The 11,822-nt window shown below is 52.7% G+C and overlaps 1 protein-coding gene across 1 annotated transcript in view; it reads left to right on the plus strand.

The window, feature by feature from the left end:
- The window catches only part of LOC102381365 (NACHT, LRR and PYD domains-containing protein 3-like), a 66,740-nt gene that overhangs the window by 47,306 nt on the left and 7,612 nt on the right, over nucleotides 1–11,822 (plus strand). The window contains 2 exon segments of the mRNA XM_025194007.1: nucleotides 4,329–4,502; nucleotides 10,810–10,983. Of these exon segments, the coding sequence (XP_025049792.1) occupies nucleotides 4,329–4,502; nucleotides 10,810–10,983 (348 nt within the window).

Raw genomic sequence — 11,822 nt, forward strand, 5'->3', positions numbered from 1 at the left:
TGGCCACTCGAACTGTGAAGAAGTTCTTCCTAATGTCCAATCTAAATCTGCTCTCTGCTAGCTTGTGGCCATTATTTCTTGTAACCCCCGGGGGCGCCTTGGTGAATAAATACTCGCCAATTCCCTTCTGTGCCCCCGTGAACCTCATCCAATTGAATTCAGCCCATAGGACCAGTCTGTCAAGGTCATCCTGGATCTTTACCCTATCCTTAGATGTGTCCTCATTACCCCACAGTTTGGTGTCATCCACAAACATAATTACTATGCTTTCCACTCCTTCATCCAAGTCATTGATAAAGATGTTAAAGAGCACGGGCGCAAGCACTGATCCCTGGGGGACACCACTGGAGACAGCCCTCCAGGATGAGTCCATCCCATCTATTACATCTCTTTGGGATCGGTCTCTCAGTCATTTGCTAACTCCCCTCACTGTAGACTGGTCTAGGCCAGTACCCTCCAGCTTAATTGAGAGAATCTCATGGGAAACAGTATCAAAGGCCTTGCTGAAATCTAGGTAAACGATGCGAACCACATGTCCCTTGTCCAGCTGGCTAGTTACTTGGTCATAAAAGGACACCAGGTTTGTTAGGCAGGACCTACCCTCAGTAAAGCCATGCTGGTTGCTTCTTAATACCGCACCAGTTGCTAGCTTGTTGTTGATGGCCTTCTTCACAATTTTTTCAAGGGTTTTTCCCAGGACCAAAGTCAGACTGAAAGGTCTGTAGTTTGAAGGGTCAGCCCTCTTCCCTTTCTTAAAGATGGATACCACATTAGCCCTCTTCCAGTCATTTGGGACCAATCCCAAGTTCCACAACTTTTTGAACAGCTTCACCAGATGCCCCACTATGAGCTCAGCCAGTTTGTTCAGGACTCTTGGATGCAGGTCATCTGGCCAAGCAGACTTGAAAACATCCATATGTTCTAAGAGTACCCTCACCTGTTCAGAACTGATTTCATGTGGACTATTGTCTTCCCCATATTTCCTGGGTCTCTGGACAGGTGACCAGTTCCCATCTGATTTCAGGAATATTGATGTGAAGTACGTATTTAGGAGATCTGCCTTTTCACGGGGATCAACTGTGGGCTGCCCTCCTCCCCCCACCCCAAGTATTCAATAGGGGTCCCACAGTGGAGCTTGATATTTTGTTGCTCCCTATGTACCTATGGAAGGACTTTTTGTTGTCTTTTATTTCGGCTGCTAGCTTGATCTCCATGCATGCCTTGGCTTTCCATGGCTCATACCTGCAGACCCTGGCCATATAAGTATATTCCTCTCTGGATGCTGAATCATTTTTCCATTGCATATATGCTTCTTTTTTCTTTTTCAAAAGTTCTCTAATATCCCTGTTGAGCCAAGTGGGTGCCTTGGCCCCTTTCCCTCATTTTGACTGTGTGAGGATGGCATCTTTTTGAGCAGTGAGAATTGCCACCTTAAGGAAGCACCACCATTCCTGAACTCCTAAATCATGCAGCTGCTGGTTGCAAAGGGCCTTTCTAACTAGACTTCTGAGGTTACCAAAGTCTGCCCTTCTGAAATCTAGGACTTCTGTTTCACTTAGCGCTCAGTGCATTATAATGCTCAGTGTGGGCAGAAGCAGTGGTGGCGGTGGCAGTGGTGTTGAGGGAAGTGGTAAGTGGCAGCTGGTGGAGGCCCAGGGTGGGGTGGTAGGAACCGGGGTCCACTCTGGCATGTGGTGCTGGAGTGGACGGGGAGCAGAGGCAGCAGCAAGAAGGGCAGGTGGGGGGCCGGGCAGTGTGAGTGCAGAGCCTGGGCTGGCGGAGCCCAGGGTGGGGTGGCAGGAGCACAGGATCCACTCTGGCACATGGTGGGCAGGTGGGAAGGAGCAGCACAGTGGCAAGAAGGAGCAGGTGGGGGTGTGAATGTGGGGCCTGGGTCAGTGGGCCAGTAGGAGTGCAGGGCCTGAGTCCAGGGCCAGCAGGAGTGTGGGGCCTGAGCCGGTGCGAGCTAGTGCTCAAGGACACATGTGCAGTGTCCCCTGCCCCAGGCCACAGTGGGGCTGAGCCCACAGAGCCCCCCACCTGTTCTGCTCCTGTCACACACTCACCTGTGGGGCGCAGACACCGTCCCAAGCCTGTAGCAATTTGGTGGTGGAAGTTAGTCCCAGTGCCAGGTGCCCTGGAGGGAGCCCCTGCTGGGCAAAGTGGGGCACAAGGCACTGGCGGGTGGGTGGCCCCACTGCTTCTCTCGTAGTGGCCCGAGCCCCACGGCCTTCTCACTAAATCCCTTAGTGGGTGGATCCCTGATTCAGGCCCGATGGGCAGGATGGCTGAGGCTGCACACAGGTGTGCTGGTGGTGGGCAGGTGCTGGCCAGCAGGGGCCATCGCGGTGGCAGAACAATGAGGCCGAGAGGAGCCGGTGCCTTCCCTGATGGAGCCCGCGTATTGCTTTGCAGGTTGGGCCCAGGGCAGGGCTGCAGGAGTGAGGGTCTGGGCTGACAGGTGATGCAGAACCAGTTATACTTGTTTACATTACATTTTATGGGGAAATGTGTTTCGCTTAACACTGTTTTGCTTAGCGCTCAGTTTTTCCAGAACCAATTAAGAGCGCTAAGTATGGGTTGCCTGTATGTATATATATATCTATATCTATATATCTATATATATATAATCATAGACTCATAGAAAGAAGGACAGGAAGGGACCTGTAAGATCATCAAGTCTGGTCCCCTGCCATGGGCAGGAGGTAACTGGGCTCAAACGAGCTCAGCAAGGTTTTTGTCCAGATTCCTCTTAAAGACCACCAGAGATGGTGACTGCACCACCTCTGCTGGAAGTGTGTTCCAGATTCTAATTACTCGTATGGAAAAGAAGTTTTTTCCTTATGGCCAGCTGAAACTTTTCCTTGACTAACTTGTGTCCATTGGTCCAGGGGGGAAGGATGGGGAGTTTTCTGAAAAGTTATTCTCCTAAGATCCTGGGGTTCTCCCTTGACATATTTGTAGGCGGCTATCAAGTCACCTCTCAGCATTCTTTTGCTCAGGCTGAATAAACCCAAATCCCAAAGTCTTTCCTCATCCACAGGCCCTTGATCATGAGGGTGACCCTTCTCGGCATCCTTTTGAGCTTGTACACATCCTTCTTGAAGTGTGGTGCCCAGAATTGGACACAGTACTCCAGCTGTGGCCTCACACCAAATAGAGGGGGAGAAGCACCTCTCTGGATCTGTTGGTGACACACCTACTGATGCACACCAAAGTCCTATTTGCTCTGTTGGTGACTTCGTCACACTGGTGGCTCGTATTCATCCTTCCTTGATTGACACCCCCAGGTCCCTTTCGGATACAGTGCCAGTCAGTGGACCACTACCCATTGTATAGGTATGGTGAGGGTTCATTCTACCCAGATGAAGGACCCAGCATTTGTCCCTGTTGAACCTCATATGGTTTTGTTCAGCCCATAGGACCAGCCTGTCAAGGTCTTCCTGAATCCTTGACCTGTCCTCTGATGTACCCGCTTGTCCCCATAGTTTGGTATCATCTGCAAACTTAATCATTGCACTTTTCACTCCCTCATCCAGAGTCATTAATAAAGATATTAAAGAGCACAGGTCTGAGCACTGACCTCTGGGATGCACCACTGGAGATGGCCTTCCAGGATGAGGTCACCCCATCAATTATGACTTGTTGGGATTGGCCGCTGAACCAGTTCCCAACCCACCTCACTGTAGCCTGGTCTAGGCCAGTACTCTCCAACTTCACTGAGAGGATTTCATGGGAAACAGTATCAAAGGTCTTGCTGAAATCTAGGTAGATGATGTCCACCTCCTGTACCAAGTCCAGGTTGTTAGTTACCTAGTCATAAAAGGACACCAGGTTTGTTATTCATGACCTCCCCTCTACAAAGCCATGTATATGTGTATATATAAAACCTGAGAATTTCTGATCCCTGATTATTACCCGTCGGGGCTGGGGAGCAAGCCCTGGGAACCTGCTCCCAAGGGCAGTGATCTCACAGGGTCTCCTGTCTGTGCACAACAGCCTCTTGCCATTGCTGCCTTGGCCAAAGGGAAAGTCCAAGGGCAAGGCCTAAAATGCTTGCCCCACCCCTCATTCATGATTCACTGGGAGCAGAGGTTTGGGGCTGGGCCCTTCTCTGTTGATTGAGGTGCAGCACAGACATTGAGGCTTAGCAGGAAGCTCTGCTTTCTCCTTGGCCAAGGGATGGCTCCTGGGCCAGGGCAGGAGGCGGGACTTCTGTCCCATTGTCCATGCTGATTGACCAGGGCTTGTGGGTGGGGCTGCCTATCAGAGCCCTACTGGTCCATTCATGCCCTGATCACTTTGCTCTGTGCTTCTCTCTCTTGCAGGTTGCAGTGGTGTGGTCTCACACCCGCCTGCTGTAGGGATCTTGTTGCTGTTCTTAGCACCTGCCCCAGCCTGATGGAGCTGGACCTGAGTCATAACATTCGTGTGGGGGATGGCGGCGTGCAGCTGCTGTGTGAGGGACTGAGACGTCCCAGCTGCAAATTACAGACGCTGCGGTAAGGAGTAGGTGGTGTCCTTTAGGCACTCCCCAGGACCTCTCTATAATATGCTGGAGGGGCAGGAGACAATGAGGGCCTGGTGCCTGATGTCTGCTCCCCACAGCAGCGGCAAGGAGCTCAGTGCCCCTAGCCCCTATGTCACTGTCTCACAGCCTGCACCCACCTGCCTACACTGGGATGACATGTTGTTCTGTAAAGCCAGGCCCACCCGGGGCACCTCTGATGGACCCTAATTCAGCTCCCTCATGCAGAGGAGGCCAAGGGGCAGAGCCATGCAGCCCAGAGCACAGGGGTTAGTTCCAGGGACAGACCTGGGACTGGGGGATGAACCAGGACTGAAACAGCTGGGTGAGGGACTGAAAGGCCCCAACGGCAAACTACAGGCACCTGTGCAGTGGTACAGCTTGGACAAATTATCTTGTGTTGAACAAATTTACTCTGCTGCATGACATATTGAATTTTCCCTATTCAATATGTGGGAGGGGGTATGGAGGGGACCTCCTCATTAACTGGAGTAGCAGCCTGGGGCAGGCGACACCTGAGCTCCATATTAGCCCAGAATTTCTCATTTGAATGGGGAAAGGGCACATGGCACAGGGGACCAGGAGGTAGCCTGGGGAACCTGCAGGCTGCCCCCTGGCCCTGCCCCCCCCCATGCCTATGTCTGCTCCTCCACCCCATTACTTTCTGCTGTGGCTCAGGTCCCTCCAGCTCTAGCCTAGCTGGGAACTGCCCCCACTTCTCCCTGGCCAGGTTGGGGCCCTACTGCTCCTGACTGCTCTAGAGGAGCAGAGCTGCAGCAGAAGGTAGGAGGTAGTGGGTGGGCAGGGTGTCAGGGGCAGGGGGCAGTTGGGCAGGCTGCCGGAGGGAGTGTGCAGCAGGCTGCAGGTGGGGTCAGACTGCAGGAGGGAGGTGGAGGAGGGGGCAGGCTTCAACAGAGTGCCCCAGGTTGTGGAGCAGGGAGTGGGGTAGACACAGGCTCTGGGTGGCAGGCAGGAGACAGAAGACACATGAGGACGGGGGGTAGGGGAGCCAGGGGCTGGGATCTGGCCTGCTGCCCCTGCCCTTTTTGTCACAGGAATGAAGGGGACACATTTAAGATGACCTTCCACTAATCAGATGCTAGACATACAGAATTATAACATTTTTAATTTTCCATGTACAACATCTCATTATGGGGAGGAGGGTCATGGGGTGTGGGGAATTCAGTCATCTTAAATCCAGGAGCATCTTAGTTTCAGGTACGTATGGTAAATTGTGCCCCAGCTACCAGCTGTATCTTAGTGAGGCAGTGCTGGCCCCAGAAGGGCCCTTGTTCTCTGCCCTGCTGCACTGGCAGGTTGCACTGGACTAGGGAAGGGGTTCAGTACCATTGTGAGTGGCTTGTGGTTCAGCTCAACATCTGCCTGTCATCGTGGCAGATCCTCAAGCTCTGTGCGCTGTGGCCCACCTGGCCCCACTCCTGCTGTGCATATTCCCAAGAAAGCGAGTCTGGATCCCTTTATCCAGCAACAGCTACTTGGATTGTGCCTGGATGCTGAGGGCTGCCATGCCCTTCCCACACTGATGCATGAAGGGCAGGATGGACCCTGCCATCCCTCAACCCCTTCCTCCTGCCTGTGACAGCAGGGCAGAGCCCCTCCATGTCCTTCTGTTTTCTTGCCTCCCTGCTCAGAGGTGGGTGTTTGCTAGAGATATCTGTGTATCAGTTTGTCTGTTAGTTAAGGAGGGGCAAGTTGAAAAGTATCCGGCATGGGCTCAGAGTCTTCTCTTCTCCCTCCCTGCTTTGCTGCCCTTCCAGGAGCTGGAGTGAGCACCTCCTCAGGACAAAATTGTGCCCTTTCTCTGTTTTTTTCCCTTTACAAGGTGTACATGGGTGCTGCTTTGCTGAAGGAAGCCCTGTCTTAGGGCACTGGCCCATCTGAAGCTCTTTTTTCTAAGCAGTGCCAGCGGGCAGGGATGTGTTCCTAAAACTCCCTTCTGGAGCACTCCCTGAGGGCCTGCCCAGGCGTGGTGAGCCAGGCAGTCCTCCTTGCCGACCCCTAGTGATTTAGGAATCCCCACCGAGCACCAAACCTGTATTGTCCACAGATCCCAGTCTGCAGCTTCAGTCAACCTGCAGTGTCTCAGGAAGAGGCATTGTGGGAAGTGTCATGGACACAAGAGGCAGGTCACCCCTCCAGTACTGTTCAGGTCTAGCTCTCCCTGTACAATCCCAGGCATCGGTACAGGCTGAGCCTGACTAGCTAAGCAGAAGCCCTGCAGAAAAGGACCTGAGGGTTACAGTGGACAATACTCTGAATATGAAGCAATAATGTGCCCTTGTTGGGAAGAAGGCTAACGGCATCCTGGGCTGCATTAGTAAAAGCATTGCCAGCAGACTGAGGCAAGTAATTATCCCCCTATATTTGGCGCTAGTGGAGGAAACATCTAGGACTGTGAAGGAAGGACTGCCAGAGGTGGCGCTAGAAGAGGAAGAGGGTCTGGCCTCCCAGGAAGGTGCAGCCAGTCGGCCCCCAGCCTGCACTGGCGCATGGGGCTCTCCCATCCTAAGTGCAGGCAGGACTTTGCACTTGTTCTTATTGAACCTCATGCAATTTCTTTTGCTCCAATCTTTCAACTTGTCAGAATCTCTCTGGATCCTAGCTCTGCCCTCCAATGTATCTGCTACTCTCCCAACTTGCCTCATCCACCAGTGTCCAAATAGAGGGGAATAATCTTTGAGTCCTGTGTCCAGTTTTGGGCCCCCCACTACAGAAAGGATGAGGACACATTGGAAAGAGTCCAGTGGAGGATACAGAAATGGTTCAGGGCTGGAGCACATGATTTATGAGGAGAGGTTGAGGGAACTGGGCTTATTTAGTCTGGAGAAGAGACAAGTGAAAGGGGATTGAATAGCAGCCTTCAACTCCCTGCAGGGTGGGTCCAAAGAGGATGGAGCTGGACTGTTCTTAGTGGTGACAGATGACAGAACAAGGAGCAATGGGCTCAAGTTGCAGCACGAGAAGTTAAGGTTTGATTCGAAGGAAATCTTTCTCACTAGGAAGGTAATAAAACACTGGAACAGGTTACCCAGAGAAGTTATAGATTCTCCATCCTTGGAGGTTTTTAAGACCTGGGTAGACAGAGCCTTGGCCTGGATGACGTTGGTGTGGATGGTCCTGCTTTGAGCAGGGGGTTGGACTAGATGTGACCTCCTGAGCTCCCTTCACTCCCTCGTTTTCTGTGATTCTATGATGTGCCCAATGCAGTTTTCTAGCATCTCTGATTGGATGGAAGAGAAGACTGAGACTCCTGATGTCTGATAGGATTCAGCGCAATGGGATTTGGCCAAGCACTGCAGCCCTCTGCCTCCTTCCATGCAGGGTAGACTTGCTGGGCCTATTAGCAAGCGATTGTTAGATCCTGCTGAGGATTCAGCATCAATACTAGTAACATCCAAAAAGAAGTGTACTTCTTCCTGGACATATCTTCCTACCACAACTCTGTTGTACAGAGAGGGTCCCCTTTGGACAGAGTGTGTTACATGAAGTGGAAAACAAAGTGCAGCTTGTGCCCAAGTTATGAATTTTAAACTGAAGTTTAGGAGCAATTCTGTCACTGGCCATGGATACATAAGTGCTCCTGTTAAGGGAATAGGGTCACTCTTCTAAGATACACAGATGTCTTGCACTTGCTTTCATGCTTGCACTATATGTGGGTAACTCAAAACCAGTTACAAGGTGCACTCTGCTTGTGGCGTGGCTGGCTGGGGGTAGCCTCAATAATTTTCTGCTGGCCTGTCTCTGTGAGGCAGAGAGCAGAAGCGGCTGCCCAAAGATCTTACAGACTGCTTCATCTAGTCAGGAAAATGCATTTCTTCTTCTTTTTCTCCCATTAGATGAAAATTCAAAAATCTTAGGTGGAAACTGACTCTTTTGCAAAGGTTACTGAGTAGTCCCATTAGTTTTTTCTGGGGAGAAGTTCTGATGGATCCTGCACTTTCAGCTCTGCTTGTAATGATATTAGAGACAGCCACTGCTGCTGCTCTCTCTCAGCACAGGGCTGTAGCTCCATTCTGCTGGAGGGGGTTGACACCTGCAGACTGAACCTGTCTTCGATCTGGATCCGGACTTCTCAGAGCCAGAGAGAGCTGGGCCCAGGAGGGGCAAACTGTTTCTCTACACTGAAGTGTGGGATGGCTGCAGAGCCAGCAGATTTCTGGTTTCTGTTCTCTGCACTCAGGACACAGAGGTCAGGGCAGTAAGGAGGAAGGTGTGAGGAACCTTAGTAAAGAGAGCTGAAGAAAGCCTGGCTCCACGTCCCCACACTGCAATGGAGCCCACACATAACCTTGTGTCTGGTTTTAATACACTTCTGTTTTTCAGATCATATAGGAGGCTTTTCCACATACAGGAACCCCTGCCTCTGTCCTCTACTCAGGAGCGGGCAGAGGCCAGGAGCCCCAGATTGGGAACATGTTCATCCACATGTGTCTTCCAGCTGTTGCCCACTTCCAATGAGGTGGGAGACGTCAATATTATGAATCAGTCCTCTTTGCTTTTTGGCAGACAGTCCCCAAGAGAACACACCTCTCAGCACATTTCCAATTTTATATTAATAGAGGGAGAGTGGCCTTCTCAGAGTTTCATCTTTCACAAAGTATTTAACCTTTCTCACTCGTGCTCTCCCCACCTGTGTGATTTCTTTTCCTTCCCTGCCCTGCTGCTCTCAGCGGAATTCCCTTCTCTCACTTCTCGTTAGGTCCCACTTCTTCACCTTTCTCTTCCTGTCCATTTTTTATTGGTGTCCCCTAAGAGCCCCACCACTGTCAGACACTCCTTCCTCCACCTCACCCTCATGCCCTACCTCAACGGGCTGCTGGTGAGGCAGCCACGCTCTCCTCTGACTCTCACTTTGCGGTATGCTCTGTCCTTACGCCACTGACGGCACGTGATCTACACAGCCGCTGAGATGATTCTCTCCGGCATGGTCCAGGGTCCTGCCCTCCCTCCATCTCGCCACATATGCTTCAGGGGCTGGGGGGCAGGTTTCATCCTCATAACCTGATGTAACGACCCCCTGCAATGTCAGGCACAATCACTACAGGCAATAAGGGATTTACTTTATACTGATTGTCCTAGGGGTTAGGATCACAGGTGAACAGAAAGGGACAAATACAGGTACATAGGTATCCAAAGTATAACAACATACACATAGAGGGCAGGTGGTGGTCAGTACCACTGGGGTACACACATTCAGCACATAGTCCCCTGACCACCTCCGGAGGTGTCCCCAAGAACCAGCCTTCAGTCCAGAGTCACCCTGTGCAGGTGTCTAGGTCAAGGATCGTGTGTAGTCAGTCAGTGGGTCAGCTGTGCTGTGCAGAGGCTTCCCTCTCCTTCACTCATTCTCACAGCAGACCCCATTACCCCCTGGCACCCTGGTATGTAGCCCGCCAGGGCTCAGAGATTGCCACCTCTTCCTCCTGCCCCCAAGGTTTTCTGGACTTTGCAGTGCAGCAGCGGGGCTCTGAAGGGTTTCTTGCCACTGCCTCTTCCTGCTTCCACGTGCCTCTGGGATTTGAAGTCCGTGGTCAACAGGACTCCACAAGGTTGCTTCCCCTGTCACTCATATCACATTTTCCACGCACACAATGCATTACATTACACTGACGCGCCACAGCTCTTGAGGCTCTTCTCTCACTAACTCAAACCGACCCTGTGACTCTACTAATTTCTGTGGCACCTGGGGACTTGCTTCATCCCTCACAAAAGATCCCATGGCTTTTCCTGTTGCAAATAGTGGGAGCAGATCCCCCAGCTCCTGTGTGGAGCCTGCCTAGTGCTGGGGAGGGGACTTCTCCTGCAGCCTCCTGCGCTGGGGCCGCTCCGCCTGGCCTGCACCTCTGGGGCTGGGCAGGGATGAACCCACCTGATTCCTATGGAGCTGAGTGGGCAGCACTGATGGGGTGGCCTCCTGCATGTGCTGCCTTGTGGTTGGACAGTGGGAAGGTCCAGGATGCAGGTTTAGATGGGAATTGTGTGCCCTACTCCCATTCCTGATTGGCTGGGAGCAGAGGATGGGCCCTTCTCAGTGCTGATTGGCCACAGGTATAGCACAGACATTGGTGCTGAGCAGGAAGCACTGGTTTCTCCTTGGCCAAGGGGTTGATCCTGGGGCTGGGCATGGGGTGGGACTTCTGTGTCATTGTCCATGCTGACTGACCAGGGAGGGGGCTGGTGGGTGGGGCCACCTGTTGGAGCAGCTGTGGTGGCCCTATTCATGCCCTGATCTCTCTCCTCTGTGCTTCTCTCTCCTGCAGGTTGTGGAATTGCCATCTCACACCCGCCTGCTGTGGGGATCTCACTGCTGTTCTCAGCACCAGTCCCAGCCTGATGGAGCTGGACCTGAGTTATAACAGTGATCTGGGGGATGGCGGCGTGCGGCTGCTGTGCGAGGGACTGAGACATCCCAGCTGCAAGTTGCAGACACTGCGGTAAGGAGCTCACAGGTTGCACCAGAGGGAAAGTGCCTTATCAGTACAAGGAAATTTTAACGGTGGCTGAGCATGGAGGCAGAGGCTTGTCTTCATCATTACATCTGTTCCCATGTGCCAGGCTGTTTTCCCTTAAGGCTGGTTGCACACTCAAGGGATGGTACCATAGTTGGGAGCTGCTGAGGCCCTGCAGTGCTCTGCACATGTTCCTGGGAGACTGCAATGCCTAGAGCATGCTGGGGACCTGCATTAAGGCCAGTCTATGATGTGAAGGGCTTCCTCCATAGACAGGGAATCTTTTATTGCCCTGGAAACAGCATTGCCACCTGTTGTGCTGGTAGAGCAGAGTGGAAGAGCTGTGTCAGGGCTGTGTCAGCATCTACTTTGTTGTTTATGGCCCCCCTCTTGTGTGGTCTGGAATAATTGCATGAATGACGTGTGGCCCCAGAGGCTGGGGGGCATGGCGAGCTCCCACGGGCAGCATTGGTGCTGTCGGCAGTGGGAGCATAGTGGAGGAAAGTGGGGAGATGCCACAGGCAGCCGCAACACTGTCGGCGGCAAGGGGGGGGCGACGAGCGCCAACCAGTGGTTGGTGACTGTGGCAGAAATGCCACCGTCGGTGCTCCTCTCCAGAGATCTGTCTCCACCAGCCTGAGAGGCTGGTGTTGAATCCCTCAGGGCGGGGATCTCCCACCTGGTCTGCATGACAAAAGCCTGGTGCCTGGGAGGCAATGCTCTGGTCACATGGGCAGGGGGGAAAGGCCCGGCCCTGCGCGCGGGCTCAGGTAGCCAGGGATGCTTGGTAGATTGGTCCGCTTGTGGCCAGTATTGGCAGCTTC

This window comes from Alligator sinensis, unplaced genomic scaffold, assembly GCF_000455745.1.
Source record: "Alligator sinensis unplaced genomic scaffold, ASM45574v1 scaffold1357_1, whole genome shotgun sequence".
Taxonomy (NCBI): domain Eukaryota; kingdom Metazoa; phylum Chordata; order Crocodylia; family Alligatoridae; genus Alligator; species Alligator sinensis.